The 19549-nt window shown below is 45.9% G+C and overlaps 1 protein-coding gene across 1 annotated transcript; it reads right to left on the reverse strand.

Moving 5' to 3' along the window:
• Positions 1 to 15529: 15529 nt before the first annotated feature.
• On the reverse strand, positions 15530 to 17839 carry LOC123722991. Its single transcript, XM_045685535.1, has one exon. The coding sequence runs from the start codon at positions 17837 to 17839 to the stop codon at positions 15530 to 15532; it is 2310 nt and encodes a 769-aa protein (XP_045541491.1).
• Between the last annotated feature and the right edge of the window lie 1710 nt (positions 17840 to 19549).

The raw sequence follows: 19549 nt of genomic DNA on the forward strand, positions 1-19549 counted from the left end.
AGAGGGGCAGTTCGTGGAACCGAAGTGCCTCCTCTATAACTCCGAAGGGGAGGGAAAATATTAGTAATTGAGCTTGACCTTGGTCTCATCAAATCAAATGCATTCTTTCTATTTTCCTTTATTATAGAATTGATAATTATTGATGTCTTTTTGGCTTTATTACTGGTTATTAAAATTAACATAACTTAAATTTTGATATTAAATTTCCATCCAAACATCTCTTTAAATACACGTGCAGCAGCCAGTACAAAGTATGTCTTACGTTTGTGACATCTTTGTGACTTCTTCATTCAGTTCACTCGGTCCAGACAGTTTACTAGGTCCAGACAATTTAATCTGTCCTGACAGTTCACTATGCCCCGGCACTCCACTCGGTTCAGGCCCTGGTTTTTTAAGCTCAGTAGCGCTGTAATTTAAATGATTTTGTTTATATTAATTTCTGTAAACATCTAAAAGTAACTTTCATAGTGGTGTTAAATTATTTATATTACCTTGTAGAAATATTTTTAGGAGTTGTTTTTACTTGTTTTGAATTTTTCTTGACAAGCATAATTTTTGCTTGACTTGACAAATGCAAGTTTCTTGTTTTTAGCCGACTTCAAAAAGAAGGAGGTTATCAATTCGACTGAATTTTTTTTTTTTTTTTATGTGTGTTACCGCGAATCTCCGTCCCTGGTGGTCCGATTTTGATAAAAATTATTTTAATCGAAAGGAAGTGCTTGCAGGTGGGTCCCATTTTTTTGTTTTTTTTTTTAAATAACTAGAAGACTAGTAGATTTTGAATATAGCTTCAAAATGTGTTGCGAAAATTAGGGACATTTTTGCTTTCAGCGCTTACGTAGGCTAAACTATAAGACCTACATCAAAATGATGTGTGGCGAATTGTAGCTCTTTAAATGTGCTAAATAAAAGTCCGCGATAGCATATATCTATCTTTTATAGTTTTCTCACAATAACCATTTTTTTCTTTACGAAACATTAATTAAATTCATGCCCTATTTCCGACGCTATTATTCAAGTTCAGTATTAACCCTTATGTAAATAAACATGTTCATTATCAAGAGAATTTAATGTAGATTATATTTGCAATTGAAACTATATCATTCTGTCTAATAGTTTAGGAGATATCGTAAGAATAAAATTACGCGGAAACGAAAAATGCTACATCGCGTTACAATGAAAATAGCACAAATTTGCTTTCTGGGCTTACGTAGGTCAAACTATATGACTTACATAAAAATGATGTATGGAATAATTATAGATCCTTAAATTTGCTAAATAACAGTCTTCGGTGGCATATATCTATCATCTATGGATGTCTCACAAAAACCATGTTATTGTGAACAAACTTCGATTAAAATGCACACGAAAAACAGCGTCGTAAGCTTACGGCGCTATTATATTATATTCGATATGAATCCTTATCCAAATAAATATGTTTGATGGTTAGAGTATTAAATGCAGATTACATTAGCCTTTAAACTATGTAATTCTGATCAATAGTTTGGAAGATATTAAATTATTAAAAACTACGCGCATTCGAAAAATTCTACGGCGGCGCGCGGCTGGACTAAATTAAAGGCACGCTACGATGTATTAGTTCGTTAATTTTCAATTTGTATACCGATTTTGATAATTATTTCACTGTTTAAAGGATAAGTGGTTATCTGCTGCATTCTAAATTAGTTTTTGAATTGAAGTACACACATATTAAATAGGAAAGTCCTTTTCTTTATTTCTTTCCTCATACGTATTAAGGAAATTTGTAATTGAACTTCAAATTCACTAAAAATTGTGAAATAAAACAAAAATTTTAAGAAAAAAAAAATAGCCGACTTCAAAAAAAACAATCTCAAACAAAATGCACTCAAAAGTAACATAAAAAAAACAATTTCAAACAAAATGCATTCAAAAGTACCATAAAAAACAATCTCAAACAAAATGCACTCAAAAGTAACATAAAAAAACAATTTCAAACAAAATGCATTCAAAAGTACCATAAAAAACCATCTCAAACAAAATGCACTAAAAAGAAACAAAATAATGACATGAAAACTTCTTTCTTTCTTTCTTCTCTCTTTCAAAAACCCTCTAAACTCTAAAGAAAGTTCTCTTCTTTCTTGTAACATGTCTATATTGTATAATTATTGTTATTTTGGAGTCGGTTTCGGCCTAAGTAGGGACATAAACGTAAGTATGTCTCATACATCTCAAATATAAAATGTATAATATTATATTTACTTTGGCCGACACCGACTGCGAAATAACAATAATTATACAATATAGACATGTTACAAGAAAGAAGAGAACTTTCTTTAGAGTTTAGAGGGTTTTTGAAAGAGAGAAGAAAGAAAGAAAGAAGTTTTCATGTCATTATTTTGTTTCTTTTTAGTGCATTTTGTTTGAGATGGTTTTTTATGGTACTTTTGAATGCATTTTGTTTGAAATTGTTTTTTTATGTTACTTTTGAGTGCATTTTGTTTGAGATTGTTTTTTATGGTACTTTTGAATGCATTTTGTTTGAAATTGTTTTTTTTATGTTACTTTTGAGTGCATTTTGTTTGAGATTGTTTTTTTTGAAGTCGGCTATTTTTTTTTTCTTAAAATTTTTGTTTTATATAATCTGAAAATAAAACAAAATTTATATTGTTGTTTAAGTAAGAAATAATAATAAAAGAAATATTGAAGGCAACATACAATTTTTGCCACTGCTTCATGTTCTATAGGATTTTTCCACCAATCTCGATGCAATCCTGCTTCGTACACTGTCCAAAGAATTGTCGAAAGTCAAAGAAAATTCACCTAGAATTTTCCCTAGTCTTGTCTTTCATCGCTCTTGGAATGGACAGGGGCCAATCAATATCTTTTATTGAATATGTTGTACTAGGACTTGTTGTAGAAGAACCTTTTTTTTTTTTTTTTTCCAAGGAGGAATGCTTAATGCATACTCCGTGCCTCGGGGAAGACACGCGAGTTATGTGAGATTCTCTTCCCGAATGGGAGCATACCCACTAAACCTCCTTGTTCCCTCATGGCCATAGTGTGGGGTGCCACGGGATCGCGTGAGCTTGCCACCGCGACGCCCCACTGACCGCCCCGGGAGGGGCCCTCTCTGCGCCCCCAAAGGGGCGCTGCACCCTTAGGCGCTCCTTGAAGACGACACCGTGCAATGCAGGTTCGGAATCCCCGCCTCCCCCGCTGGTGCCGCCTAGGGTTTATAGAGACCCCGCCTCTTGGCCCCCGTCTTGATCAAGACAGGGGCCCGCGGTCCCGGTGATGGCCACCGGGATTACGCGATGGGACGCAGGATCACACGCCATCGCATAACAGCTCTGCAAGCAGAGTGCTACCGAGGTCGTGCTCCCACGTCCCGACCGACGGCCACGACCCTAGTGGGCCGCGCCACCCACCACGCTCAAGGCTTACCCTCACCTTTCGCCGCCCTGAATAGGGCAGTTACTCAGCTCGGGTTCGCCGCCCTCTCATGTACGGACCCACAAGTGGGCCCGCACCCTAACCTACCATAATTAACTTAACCTAGCCTACTCTAAACTAACCTATAGGTTCGCCCTCACCTTTTCCTGTGGTACTCAGCTCGGGGTCACCTCCCTCTCTTTTGCGAGCCCACAAGTGGGCCCGCAGCCTAACCTAACTTACATAACTAACTAACCTAATAGACGCTCGCCCATTGGCGAGCGCCGCCCTCTCTTTTGCGGGCCCGCAAGGGGCCCGCAACCTAATCTAACTATCCTACTTAACCTAACTAACCTAGCTAACCTACCAGTGTTTGGTTCGCGGGGCCGAAGTCCTACCCCGGCAGAAGGCCGGGGCGTTCCCCTATCCACCACCCGGGGACGCGCCATGTCGGAGTTCACCTCTCCGCCCACTCGGACAATCGAGCAGGTCCGTGGAATTGAGCTTGACCTTGGTCTCATCAAATCAAATGCATTCTTTCTATTTTCCTTTATTATAGAATTGATAATTATTGATGTCTTTTTGGCTTTATTACTGGTTATTAAAATTAACATAACTTAAATTTTGATATTAAATTTCCATCCAAACATCTCTTTAAATACACGTGCAGCAGCCAGTACAAAGTATGTCTTACGTTTGTGACATCTTTGTGACTTCTTCATTCAGTTCACTCGGTCCAGACAGTTTACTAGGTCCAGACAATTTAATCTGTCCTGACAGTTCACTATGCCCCGGCACTCCACTCGGTTCAGGCCCTGGTTTTTTAAGCTCAGTAGCGCTGTAATTTAAATGATTTTGTTTATATTAATTTCTGTAAACATCTAAAAGTAACTTTCATAGTGGTGTTAAATTATTTATATTACCTTGTAGAAATATTTTTAGGAGTTGTTTTTACTTGTTTTGAATTTTTCTTGACAAGCATAATTTTTGCTTGACTTGACAAATGCAAGTTTCTTGTTTTATAATCTGAAAATAAAACAAAATTTATATTGTTGTTTAAGTAAGAAATAATAATAAAAGAAATATTGAAGGCAACATACAATTTTTGCCACTGCTTCATGTTCTATAGGATTTTTCCACCAATCTCGATGCAATCCTGCTTCGTACACTGTCCAAAGAATTGTCGAAAGTCAAAGAAAATTCACCTAGAATTTTCCCTAGTCTTGTCTTTCATCGCTCTTGGAATGGACAGGGGCCAATCAATATCTTTTATTGAATATGTTGTACTAGGACTTGTTGTAGAAGAACCTTTTTTTTTTTTTTTTCCAAGGAGGAATGCTTAATGCATACTCCGTGCCTCGGGGAAGACACGCGAGTTATGTGAGATTCTCTTCCCGAATGGGAGCATACCCACTAAACCTCCTTGTTCCCTCATGGCCATAGTGTGGGGTGCCACGGGATCGCGTGAGCTTGCCACCGCGACGCCCCACTGACCGCCCCGGGAGGGGCCCTCTCTGCGCCCCCAAAGGGGCGCTGCACCCTTAGGCGCTCCTTGAAGACGACACCGTGCAATGCAGGTTCGGAATCCCCGCCTCCCCCGCTGGTGCCGCCTAGGGTTTATAGAGACCCCGCCTCTTGGCCCCCGTCTTGATCAAGACAGGGGCCCGCGGTCCCGGTGATGGCCACCGGGATTACGCGATGGGACGCAGGATCACACGCCATCGCATAACAGCTCTGCAAGCAGAGTGCTACCGAGGTCGTGCTCCCACGTCCCGACCGACGGCCACGACCCTAGTGGGCCGCGCCACCCACCACGCTCAAGGCTTACCCTCACCTTTCGCCGCCCTGAAAAGGGCAGTTACTCAGCTCGGGTTCGCCGCCCTCTCATGTACGGACCCACAAGTGGGCCCGCACCCTAACCTACCATAATTAACTTAACCTAGCCTACTCTAAACTAACCTATAGGTTCGCCCTCACCTTTTCCTGTGGTACTCAGCTCGGGGTCACCTCCCTCTCTTTTGCGAGCCCACAAGTGGGCCCGCAGCCTAACCTAACTTACATAACTAACTAACCAAATAGACGCTCGCCCATCGGCGAGCGCCGCCCTCTCTTTTGCGAGCCCACAAGTGGGCCCGCAGCCTAATCTAACTTACACAACTAACTAGCCTAATAGACGCTCGCCTTGTGGCGAGCGCCGCCCTCTCTTTTGCGGGCCCGCAAGGGGCCCGCAACCTAATCTAACTAACCTACTTAACCTAACTAACCTAGCTAACCTACCAGTGTTTGGTTCGCGGGGCCGAAGTCCTACCCCGGCAGAAGGCCGGGGCGTTCCCCTATCCACCACCCGGGGACGCGCCATGTCGGAGTTCACCTCTCCGCCCACTCGGACAACCGAGCAGGTCCGTGGTTGTAGAAGAACCTAAACAAACAAATATAAAGGCAATTTAATACTAACAGAACAGTTTTGATAATGTCTGCTCTAACTATTCAAAGGTTAACTGATTATAAAAGGTAGTAAAATAAAGCCTACCAGATGGTATCAACGCCAAGACGTGCGTGGCTCGATTGTGAAGGGCTGCAGATGACGACAAATGTGGATATGCACTTGACTGGTTTAGATGCACATTTTGATGCACAATGAATACAGAAAGAAACTAAGAAATAAGCAATCCAAAGAAAATAAACAAATATTTATATCTCCAAAAACTAAAAAGATGAATGATATATTTGATACACTTAAAAGCAATATTGATACAAATCAAGAAGTAACACTAGTTAATAAAACTAACACATTTGGGAATTTTGATGTTTACAATTTCTCTAGCGACAGTAAGGACAACTTTAAAACATCTGCAGTGAAACATTTGTCCCCTAAAAGAAGTACATTGGAAAAGAAATCTAAACAGGATAAGAAGAAAAAGACGTATTCGAGAAAAAAATTCCAAATCTAAACCAAAACTTAGTATAAAGATAGAAAGGCCACTTATAGATGAAAGAATGAGAGAAGCACCTCCTGAAACACTGGATACATCATTCGAACTTAGAAGATCACCAAGAAATATAGCTAAAGAACCGATACCAAATATTGAGACAGAACATGAAATGGAAGTTTTACAAGATGTTAAAACCAAACACAAAGCAAATAACAAAAGAGTTAATATTAAATTAGAGAAAAAGAAAAAATCTCCTTTGAAAAATAAAAAGAAAAATTTAAATAAAATTACAAATTATATAAAATGTAATGAAACTTTTGATACCACAGTAAGTCCTTTGCCGGGATTGACCGTGGAAACAATTCCTAATAAGAATGTAGCTAATGTTTCAGCTTCACCTAAAAGATTGGAAAAGATTAGAGAAATGTTCGTAGAGAGTCCTGAGAAATTCGAAAATTGTAATACAACACAAAATTTACTCATGGATTTGGATCAAACTAGTGAATGTGGTGTTCAAGAGATCGAACATTTTGCTGAAATTCATCAAAATTCTCAGGACAATTCACAATCATCTAGAATATTGCGTTCTCAGAAAAAACAAACGCCAACTAAAAAGGTTGTTGTCAGTAAAAAAAATGATTTGATAAAATCCATTAAGAAAAATGAAAATAAGAATAAAAGAAGAAATGAGATTGATCCTACAAGATATGTCATAGATATATCAGCGGATTCCAACTCAGAAATATCAATTAATACAGTTGGTATACGTCCTATAACCGCACACGGAGATTTCGAACTGTGCTATAAAGATTTACCACCAAATCAGGCTATTTTAAATAAAACCATCGAACCGAGAAATCTCGAAATCGAGGAACAGAACGAATCTATAAAAGAGCTTTATTTGCAACTTCAAAACGAAAGACTAGAAGATCAAATAAACCTAACATCGAATAGAAGTTTTCGAAATAATATCGAAAGTGTTAGTACGAAGAAAAATTCTCCGATAAAGATGACAAAAATACCTTCCGATGATTTTATTAAATATCTGCCATCTCTTCGTAATTCTGATACAAGTTCGAATCATAGTGTCGATGAATTACTAGATAAACCTAGAAGTTACATCTCAAATAAGTCTGTTTCTAGATCTAAAATAAATTCTAGAATATCGGATAATTTAAATAGAAATATATCTCGGAAATCACAAATATCTCCAATAATATTATTTCATGATGAACCACCGAATCATAATCAATCACAAAGCAACGGTTCTATAGATTCGGATAATATTAAACAAGTTAGAAATTTGTTTTACAAAACAAAACTATCAAATAAATCTAGTACAATGAAGACAGTTACACGTAATTCAGATATAAATTCATCAAAGCGAGAATCTTTAAGAGATTTAGTGAATAAATTAGTTAAAAGAAAATCTTCTGAATTACCAGAAATTAATAAAAAAAGGATAATAGAAAGTGTATTATCTAATACCCCAATACACAGCTCAGAGAATATCTCCTCTTCTTTTGTGAATAATTGGTTTGATCAATGTATACCCAGCACTAGTAGAGGTAAGTTTTCTATTATTTTAGACAAATATGTGTATAAGTCATTTCAAATATCTTGGCGGCTCAAGGTCATGTGCGATTCGCAAGAATTTAAGAGCCTCTAAGATGTCTGAAAACATTTGTACATTGTCAAAGAATCGAGGCACAAAATGTGGGGTTCTAAACATTTTTATTAAACGAAAATTTCAAATTAATTTCTGTAACTGCTCAAATCAAACTTTCACGTATAAACCAAGAAAATAATATCTACACTGTTTATGATGACAAAATTAAAAAAATAAAAATAAAGAACCATTTGAATTTATATATATAATGACTAATTTTTTTTTTGTTTTTTTATTTTTTGCTTTTTAAATGACCCCAGATGAAAGACATAGCTACGATGAGAATATTCGATGTATTTTGGAGAAATTGGATACAACGCTCGTAGAAATACATCATAACACTGATAGAAGGTAATAATGTATTGATGTTTGTCTGTCTGTAAAAAAATAAAGGGATGGTAAAAAGGTCAGGGCTAGTAAAATTTTCTTGGAAGTGGTATAAGTGACACAATATAGATTTTTTTCGTCCGAAAATAAATAATTTTGAATTTAAAAATGTAAAGGGGTAGCAAAATGTGAAGGGTAGTAAATTGTGTAACTAAATTCGCTAATAGTCATTAAATATTTTATTTTTTTAGATTCATCAAGACATTTGTGGAGACACAGAAGAGGTTCAGTGAGTTGAAGAGGGTACACCACGAGGTGTACGAGGAGACGCTGAGGGATCTCAATTACAAATTCAAAAGGTATAGTCAGAGAATTTAAATCCCTTCCCAATTAGTATTAAATCTCTTACAAAAAATGTCATAAGAGCTATAATGCTGCAATTATGTATGTTACTTTGACATATTTTCGACCTAATTGCATTTTGAATGTCAAATGACATTTTCACAAAGTCTAGTATCTAATTATTTGGATGAATGTGTTTTATAATTAATTTTTTTTTTAAAATATGAAACTAAAAATTTGTTAAACTGCACTTTTGATGACAATACAATTATTATGCAATTTAAAAATCATTTTAATTTGTCGACATTTTTGTTTAATTTATTTGACCAGTAATGATATTGTAGATTACAAGATATGTCTGATGAAATATTTGAAGAGATGATATCTAGAATGAGAGATGTTATCACAGAAGATAGAAAGCAAAATATAGCGATGGTTAAAATTCTCAAAGAGGATGTACAGGCTGTGGTCGACTTTAACGCGAGGAGAGCCAAATAAAACAATGCTGTCGGTTTCCATTGTTGAAAAACTTGTTTAAATGTGATACGTATTTCCGCAGTGGAATTGTACTTTTATTATCTGTTTTAGTTGATTTAAATATTATTAATATAAGAGACAGGTTTCTCTTTACATATATCTAATATATTAAAGTTTAATTTTTTACTTTGCAAGTTATTGTTACATATAAAAGTTATGTTACAATTGTTATAATACTTATAGTCGAAAACTGATAAGTGAGAATCCAATGAACCGCGATTTTGCGTGATTTTTCTCGCTTTTCGAGGTTTCTCTCTATCCAGAGTTTTTCGCTTTTAGAGGTTTCTCTCTATCCAGAGTTTTTCGCTTTTAGAGGTTTCTCCCTATCCAGAGTTTTTCGCTTTAAGAGGTTTCTCTCTATGCAGAGTTTTTCGCTTTAAGAGGTTTCTCTCTATCCAGAGTTTTTCGTTTTTAGAGGTTTCTCTCCATCCATAGTTTCTCGCTTTTGGAAGTAGTCCTTCGAATCCGGACTCTCGCTTATCCAGGTTTGACTTTATAAGCTAATATGAAACATTTTCTATTCTTTCTTTATTTATAACACTCTACTTATGTGAGAGTTAATTTTAATTATTTAAATATATTAATTATAAAAGGCAATTCCGCAAAATATTCCCATAAATAAGAATACAAGGTATTTACGTCGTGGAAATAGGAAAAAAGGTTTAATGATAAAATTATAATTTCAAATGGTTCTTTTTCATTGCATGGGTTTATTACAAATGTACTTTTTAAACCAGCTACAAACAGTTTTAACTGAAGATGTATAGCGGACTTAATATCTCGTAATACTGTGGTTAAAGTTTCCAATTATTTTAATAAAGTTCACATACTAATTTTAACCACTTATAGTTGGTTTCTAAGACCGAAATTCCTATATAAAACATATCGTTATCCCTCTCAAATACCTTTGATAAAAAAGATAATATGTTTTATACACGGATTTTGGTCTCAGAAACCAATGAACAAGTAGTCCTTTATTGACCATTCTAAATTTGGCAGCATTTATTTTTAATTTATTGAAGTACTATGTAAGTACTGTTTGTGTTAATGTTGTGGCAATTTCCTTATTAATTCTTCTACCTTACTGTGGTTTTGGTCAGTTTATAGTTCTTTTCAAATATTTTGGCAGCTCAAGGTTATGTGCGCGCTTCGAAACTCATTGCGCTCCATTACTGCGACTTGCGCGATGTTAAGAGCTGCCAAGATATCTGAAAACTATTATACATTTGTATGGTCATATGTTATCTCTTAGAAAAAACAGAGAAATGTCTATGTTTTGTTTGTTGTTAAATTTTATTAATTCTTTGCTTTGATTTCTAAATAAAACTTGTTTTTATTAATATAATTTAGATGTAATTTAAATAAAAGTTTAAGGAAAATAAATATTTCTATAAAAAACATTGGTCTATTTATTTTTTATCCTAAATTAAAATAACATTTAAAAATAAAACATCATGTCTAATCTATATATATTAGGGTGGCCCAAAAAAATAAAATTTTTGTTTTTTTCGATTCTCGTGTGAAAATATGTGAGTTTACTATGTTTTAAGAACCTCCACCAAAGGACAGGTTAAAAAAAAATTCTTAAAAGGTCGCTCAGAATTTTTGAAAAATTCCAAAATTGCCGAAAATCAGATTTTTTTGTTCTAATTTTTTTTTCTCGTCATGTCATCTTTTTAAGTGTAAAATAATATAAAGATTCTGAAAATTTGACGTCAAAATTTTATTTTCTAAAGGTCGCTCCGAATTTTTATAAATTTCTCTTTTAAAAAGATATAAAGTATTTAACTTGGAAATTTATAAAAATTCGGAGCGACCTTTAGAAAATAAAATTTTGACGTCAAATTTTCAGAATCTTTATATTATTTTACACTTAAAAAGATGACATGACGAGAAAAAAAAATTAAAACAAAAAAAAATCTGATTTTCGGCAATTTCGGAATTTTTCAAAAATTCTGAGCGACCTTTTAAGATTTTTTTTTAACCTGTCCTTTGGTGGAGGTTCTTAAAACATAGTAAACTCACATATTTTCACACGAGAATCGAAAAAAACAAAAAAAATATTTTTTTGGGCCACCCTAATATTAGGTCCTTACATATGAAATTGGCATTTTTCGTACTGGCCACTTTAATCACGAATTTCTCCTCTTTGGTAAGGAATTCCAAATTCAAATTTGTACAGCTATAGACTCATGTATTTGTGGTTCGATGACCGTCATTCATTTGTTTTTTTTCTTCTGTTTTTTTCTGTTTGCGTCACTCATTTTACAAAATGGAAAACTTAAAATATCGCATTATTTACGAGTACGAGTTCCGCCGTGGCACTAGTGCTGCGGAAACGACTCGAAGGGTGAATGATGTGTATGGCGGTCGTGTTGCAAAAGAAAACACAGTTCGTTTTTGGTTCCAACGTTTTCCTTCTGGAAATTTCGATCTGCAGAACAAGCCCCGTGGACTCCCCGAGACTCAAGTTGATAATGAAGAGTTGAAGGCTATTGTGGAAGCGGATCCATCGCAAACCACGTCCGAGTTAGCTGCAGGCTGCGATGTTAGTGATAAAACTGTTTTAATTCACTTGAAGCAAATTGGGAAGATTAAAAAGCTTGAAAGGTGGGTACCTCACGAATTGACTGAAGCAAACCGGCAAACGCGCGTCGACTGTTGCGTTACATTACTAAACCGGCACAATAATGAAGGTATTTTAAACCGAAGCATTACCTGTGATGAAAAATGGGTTCTTTACGATAATCGGAAGTGCTCAGCGCAATGGTTGGATCCTGGCCAGCCAGCCAAATCCTTTTTTTTTTTTTTTTTTTTTGTACGAGGGGAAATGCAGTTACGCACCCCTGCGCCGGGCCAATATGTGCAGTGGCGCAGGGAGTGTGGGACTCGCCTAAAGTCGTTCGGCCATACCCACTAAAACCCCTCGGGCCCTCCATTCCGCCTTGTGGCTGGGTCACGGGAACACTTGCGCAATCTTCCGCGACCCAGCCGGCGTTGTCCACTCGGACTCTCCTCTTGTGGGGACAAAGATGTAGGGAGTCCCCACAACACACGTCTTAAGGCGCACCCGATACCAGGCGCGCCTAGCACTCGAAGGTTTGGCGGGCGATGGGCCAATAGGCCGTCCATCGCCCGGAGCTCTGCCATTACGGAGGCAGACGGCGGGTGTGCGCCTGCTGCCTGCGCCCGTCGCGACGACGGCGAAGAGGGTCCGCGGCTGCATCCTCCTCCCGCCGACGTTCCGCCGCCTCCTTCAGCGCCATCACCTCTTCGCAGAAGGAGGCGACAGCGTTCCAGGAGCTCTCGCTACCCACCATCGCGTTGACAACAGCGGGCAGCGAGAGGTCCATCCCAATTTCTGCCACGAGCGCGGCGCGCTGGGCCGACCAGTGCACACACGACTCCAGGGTGTGCTGGGCCGAGTCCTCAGCGTGGCCGCACTCATGGCACCTCGCACTGGGCTCTCGCCGCGCAATCCGGCACAGATACGCCCCGAAACAACCATGTCCCGAGAGTACCTGCACCAGACGGAACGAGAGAGCCCCGTGCTTCCGACCCGTCCAGAGCTCGAGGACGGGCCGGATCGCCTCAATGGTGCGTTGGCCGGCGGACGCCGTAAGCAGCCGCTCCCGCCATTCAGTAATGAGCTGCGCCTCCGCCGCCCGCCGCCACGCACTCTCCTGATCCGGGGGAGGGATCTCCCCCCGGGATCGGGCTTCCACCCTCCGCCAGTAGGCGCCGGAGAGCACCTCCGCATCTAGGTCCCATGGCGGCGTCCCCGCCAGCACACAGGCCGCGTCGCATGACACGGTGCGATAGCCACGAGTTACTCTGACCGCCATGACCCTCTGCGGCTTTCGCAGCAGGGCTCGAGTCCGGGCGGTCAGAGTATCCGCCCAGATGGGTGCGCCGTAAAGCGCCATCGACCGCACCACGCCTGTGTACAGGCGACGACACCGCGAGCCCGGGCCGCCCAAGTTTGGCAGGAGCCGGCTAAGGGCCCCAGCTGCCCCCATGAGCTTCGGGACGAGACGCCGGAAGTGCTCTTCGAATTTCCATCGGCTATCGAGGACGAGTCCGAGGTATTTCATAGTGCCCCCGACGCCGATGGAAATTCCGCCCACCATGACCGCGGACTGGGTCGGAGGTGCTCGTCGAGGCCCGTGAAAATACATGGCCTCCGACTTGTGCAATGCAACCTCCAAACCCAGGCGACGGATCCTGGCCACCGTTATGGCCAGGCCAGCAGTGGCCCTACATCGGGCCTCCCTGTGGGTGCTGCCCCGCGCCGTCACCAAGGTGTCGTCGGCATAGCAAACGACTTCGACACCGCTTGGGAGGGGCAGGCGCAGCACCCAGTCGTACCCGATGTTCCACTGGAGCGGCCCGAGAACCGACCCCTGCGGAACACCGCACGAGGTTGCCTTCTGCAACCAGCCGACGCTGGTTGGATACGCGACCGATCGCTCGGAGAAGTAGGCCGCGACGATCCTCCTGAGGTACGGCGGGAAGCCGTGGTATCCCAGCGCCTCCCTGATGGTTTCCCAGGGCAGGGTGTTGAAGGCGTTGGAAATGTCTAGAGACACGGCCAACAACACCTCGCCCCGGGACTCGGCATCCTCCGCAAGGGTCCTCACCCGCGCAATGGCGTCAAGGGTGGACCTGCCAGTGCGGAAGCCGAATTGGTTGGCGCTGAGATTCGGCCCCACCCTCTCCAGATGCTGGACGAGACGAGCGGCAACGACACGCTCAAAGAGCTTGCTGATCTCGTCCAGCAGAACGATCGGCCGGTACGCCGACGGCTCGTGGGCCGGACGTCCATCCTTTTTGAGCAGGACCAGTTTCCCCTTCTTCCACTCACTCGGGAACTGGCCCCGCTCCAAGCAGGCCTGGAAAAGTGCCCGAATCCACGGTTCGAGCGGCTCCAGCGCTAGAACCCAGGCGCAACCGGGCACACCGTCGGGGCCGGGGGCAGTGTTTTTAGCGCGCATGCGCAACACCGCCGCCCTCAGCTCTTCCTCCGTTACCGGCGGTGCACCTGAATCCGCTCCTCCCTCTACAGTGGGGTCAGCCATATCCGGCGCCACGAAACCGGCAGCTGCCGGCGGGAACAGGCCAGCGACCACCGTGTTGACTTCATGAGGCTGAAGACTCTGGGTGATGGGGGGACCCCTAGACCGGAGCTTTCGCCGCACGGCCTTGTAGGGCCTCCCGAATGGATCGATATCCAGAGTCTTCAGCATCTCGTCATTCGCCTTGTCCTTCGCAGCGCCGATCGCCACCCGCAGGGCTTGGATCTCACTTCTGTAGAGGGAGTAGAGCCGCTCTTCTTCCGTCGGGTCCCGACGCCTCCGCCGACGGTAGCGGGTGTACCGGCGTCTCGCCGCCACGCAAGAACCGCGCAGCAGCGTGAGCTCGGCGGTCCACCAGTACACCGGCTTCTTGGAGGGGACGGAACGGACCCTAGGCATGGCCCCGTCGCAGATACGCGACATAGCCGCACCCAACCGCGCCGCCTCCTGACCGACCTCGACCACAGACTCTCGGGGCGCAGAGAACCACGCCTCCACGAGAGCGACCTCGACCAGGAAATCCCGGTCCATCTGCGACAGCGACCAGCGTGGGCCCTCCCCGCTCGGGGGCCGGCCTGGGACTGGGCTCGGGTTGGACGGGGACGCGGAGATGTCGAACCTCACGTACCGGTGGTCCGATAGCGTCTCCACGTCCTCGGCCACCCGCCAGCCACGAACACGGCGTGCCAGGACAGCATCGGCGAAGGTGACGTCAACAATGGAGCCGCCCTGACGCCGCACGCACGTGTTGACCGACCCCTGGTTAAGGACCACGAGTCCGGTCTCCACCGCCCAATCTTCTAACTCCCGGCCTCGCGGATCTGTCGCCGGGCACCCCCAAGCCGAGGATTTGGCGTTGAGGTCCCCCGCGACGAGCAGCCGGGCGGAGCGACTTCCGCCTACCAGGACGCCGACCTCAGAAAGAAAAGACTCGAAGTCGGCGAGACTCCGAATCGGCGAGAAGTACACTCCGACCACCATGATGTCGCCGACGAGGGCCGAAACGTATCCCCGGCCTCGGACCACGTCCGCGAAGGCCGGAGAGCCTGCGATGGACCGGGATGTTATGGCCACCAGCCCGTCTGCGTCTCCCACCCAATCGTCCCCAGCTGGGACCCGGTATGGCTCGGCCACCACCGCCACGTGGATGTTCCACTCCGCCATGCTCTGGAACAGAAGGTCCTGAGCTCTGGCGGAGTGATTGATGTTGGCTTGGAGGAGGTTTAGGGCCATTATTCCACGACCATAGCAACCTCCTCGGCCTGCGGCGGTGCCGCCTGTAGGGGTGAGGCAGTGGGCTGTCCGACCGTCGGGTTCTGACCGTCCCCACCTCCCTTCTTACTTCTCTTCCCCTTGGGTGGGGAGACGCAGGCTTTATTGCCGACTCGGTGCTCCGCCGGCATGCCGGCCGCAGCGCAGACCACGCAGTGAGGCGCAGCGGTGCATCCGCGGGCCTTGTGCCCTGGTTGACCGCACCGGAAACAGAGACCGGAGCGGTCCACCCCCTGGCACAGGCCGGATAGGTGCCCGGGAGCCAGGCACCTGAAGCATCTGATTGGCCGGGCATCCAGCACCCTAGCCTGGGCGGACACCCAGCCCACCAGCAGACGACCAGCGGTCGCGATCTTTTTCGCAGCCGCGACGGGACACTGGACAACCACTGATCCCAGTCCGTCGCGGCCGGTGGACATCACGCCGGCCCGCAGTTGCTCGGCGGGGCACTCTCCCGCTGCAGCTATCGCGGCGACCACCTCGGCACTGGTGGTAGAGTCGTCCAGGCCTGACACCCGTAGGGCCACCGACTTAGTAGGCCGGGAGACGCGAACGACTTCACTATCCAGGACTTCCCGCAGCCTTTGGGCCAGGGAGTCCGCCTTCTCGCCACTGGAGGCGCCTGGGAACTCAAAAATGCGACCCCCGTTGGCAGCCTTCCGAAGGCGAACGCCCTGGGCTCCAAGCTCGGCCGGGTTAATCCTTTCCTTTGCCGAGGCGATGACACTTGCGTAGGTGGCTCCACGCTCTGACGCGCCCGGCTGCAGCGTGATGACCACCGCAGACGACCGGGGCGCGTGGAGTTTGGCGGCACCAGCCTTCTCCTTTTGTCGCCTTTTGGGCCCCACCTTTATCCACTCACCAACCGCGGGCTGCGACTGCTGCTGCCCGGGTGGTGAGCTCTTTTTCTTGTTCTTCCTCCTCTTTCTCCTTCTCTTACTCTTCCCCTTTTCCGCAGTAGCGGGTGAGGGGGCGCTCGTGCCCTGTGTCTCGGGCCGGCTCTGGGCGGGGCCCGGCGGGCGCTGCGATGGCGCAGCGGGAGCCTTCCGTTGGGTGCCGCTGGTGCCTGGCTGGGCTGGCACTTTCTGCGCCGCCTGCCTGGCCGCACCCTGGTCTTTTCCTTTAGCGGGCACTGTCGGCTGCCCCGCAAGCTTGGCAGCGTACGAGCTCCCGTCCCTCTTCTTATCGGCCGCGAGAGGCGGCCGCAGGTTCCTCTCCGGGAGGAGTCTGTCCTCAAGCGAGGCCAGGCGGGCGTTCATCATGCCTCCGACCTGGACCATTACTGCGCGACAGATCTCCTCCACGGAGGACGTCTCGTTCGGTGTTTGTGGGGACCGTGATGCGGGGACGGCCTTCACTGTCGCATCCGGGTGGGAGGAGACTGCGGAACCCCGTTTCCGCAGATCCTCCTTTATGGCTGCTAGCTCCTTATGGAGTGCATCCATCTCGGCCCGCAGGCGGGCGTTGTCCGCCTGGAGCTGGCACGTCTCCTCCGATAGTGTGCGGGCCCCGAGGACTTCCACGGCTTCCTTAATTGATACCGCAGCGTCCTTCAGGGCTCGCACAAAGTTGCCCTTCAAATTGGAGGACTTGGACGCGACCCTCTCAATAATGGCCAAGTCCTCCTGCACCTGCTCTTGGAGCTGAGCGGCACACCTCTCTCCCGTCCTATCGTCAGGTCGGGGAAACAACGCAGACCGCGTCTCGCGCCGGAAGCGAGCGAGCTCAGCTTCTTTCTCCAGGTCTTCCTCCTTTTGTTTGGCGCGAGCCTTGGCCGCTGCCCTCTTCTCTTGTTGGCGCCACCTTGCCGTCACTGGGGACGCCGTCCGTTCATCGTCCGTGGACCCCTCACTGAGGCGGGGCCGTTTGGCGCCGAGCATCGCTGCCATGGCATCCGAAATCGGCCCTCTTTCGGCAGCGACGGTGATGCTGCAGTCCGAATCGGACGCTGCTCCACCATCGCACTCCATCCTGTCACTTCTCGTCTTTCCATCCGATGCATCGCTGGGTGCCGCGATCGGCAAGCGTTCCAGCCGCACTCTCGCCTCTTTCATTTTGACGCCGTCCAGCGACGGGCGCCTCGTCACCTCCGAATCCAGATCGCGTGCAATCGTTTCCATTATTCTAGCCTGAGTCGTCGTATAGGAAAAGCAGTCCTTGCCCCCCCCAGAATACGCGGGGCAGCCCGCGGCCGTGGCCACGGGGAGGGATTCTCCTCCGGCAGTGCCGGAGGTACCCTCCTGGGGTAGTTCGTTTTGTAGGCTTGCCATCTCATACTTTGTCCAGTGTTATCGGACACCGGAAACCGCCTTTGGTAGCAGGGTGAGGTCCCCCTTCCATCAACGCACGACCTATAAGGCCGCCATCCACCGACCAAAGTCCTCTGCAGTTTAGAGTGCTGCCGCACAACGTCGTTTTGCCCAATAGGGAGGCCGGGTTGACCAACCCTATCGCGCCGAGGGCCTTGAAGACCCACCACCCTCCGACCCCTCAGGGTCCACTGGTGTTTCCCGCGGGCCTGTCCGGTATGGGAGGCCCTATCCGGCATAGCCCCGTGGAAAAACACCCCTCCACTCCGCACGACGGCACCTCGGTGCACGCCGCGCCCAGCACCGCCCAAAGGGCGTGTACTCCTCCTCCGGGTAATTTTTTAGAGAGGTTTTCTTCCTCGCGACCCCACACTCAGTGCGTAGGGCCCCCGGTCCGCTCAGTGCGGATTACGGTTTGCTTGGCGTCCACCGATCATAAAGACCAGTGGACGGCCAAGTGTGGTGTTGCCACCGGGTAATTTTTTAGAGAGGTTTTCTTCCTCGCGGCCCCACGCTCAGTGCGCAGGGCCCCCGGTCCGCTCAGTGCGGATTACGGTTTGCTTGGCGTCCACCGATCATAAAGACCAGTGGACGGCCAAGTGTGGTGTTGCCACCGGGTAATTTTTTAGAGAGGTTTTCTTCCTCGCGGCCCCACGCTCAGTGCGCAGGGCCCCCGGTCCGCTCAGTGCGGATTACGGTTTGCTTGGCGTACACCGATCAAAATGACCAGTGGACGGCCAAGTGTGGTGTTGCCACCGGGTAATTTTTTAGAGAGGTTTTCTTCCTCGCAGCCCCGCGCTCAGTGCGCAGGGCCCCCGGTCCGCTCAGTGCAGATTACGGGTTATCCGACGGTGGCCGAAGCCCTCGCCCACCGGTCAAAGACCGGCGGACCCGCCATCGGGATAGCGCATCACTGCGCTCCACCCGTCTAGTGTTTGGTTCGCGGGGCGAAAAAAGCCCTACCCCAGCAATATGCCGGGGCGTTCCCCTATCCACCACCCGGGGACGCGCCACGTCGGAGTTCACCTCTCCGCCCACTCGGACAACCGAGCAGGTCCGTGGAGCCAGCCAAATCCTGCCCCAAGCGAAAATTAACCCCAAAAAAGTTACTTGTAAGCGTTTGGTGGACTAGTGCCGGTATTGTTCATTATAGTTATCTCAAATCTGGCCAGACTATTACGGCTGATGTCTATTGTCAGCAATTGCAAACCATGATGGAAAAGCTAGCGGCTAAACAACCTAGGCTGGTCAATCGCTCCACGCCACTGCTGCTTCACGACAACGCTAGACCACACACTGCGCAACAGACGGCTACTAAATTAGAAGAGCTTCAATTGGAAAGTCTAAGACATCCTCCGTACTCCCCGGACCTTGCTCCAACAGATTACCATTTTTTTCGAAATTTGGATAACTTCTTGCAAGGGAAAAAATTCAACTCCGATGGGGCAGTCCAAATCGCCTTCAAAGATTTTATTGATTCCCGTCCGACTGGTTTTTTTAGTAAAGGGATCAATGAACTACCTATGAGATGGCAAAAGTGCATAGAAAATAATGGTTCATACTTTGATTAATTAAATATATTATATTAAAAAATATTCGACTTTTTGTTCCTCCCATACAAAACGCCAATTTCGTATGTAAGGACCTAATATATATATATATATATAAAAG

This window comes from Papilio machaon, chromosome W (assembly GCF_912999745.1).
Source record: "Papilio machaon chromosome W, ilPapMach1.1, whole genome shotgun sequence".
Lineage (NCBI taxonomy): Eukaryota > Metazoa > Arthropoda > Insecta > Lepidoptera > Papilionidae > Papilio > Papilio machaon.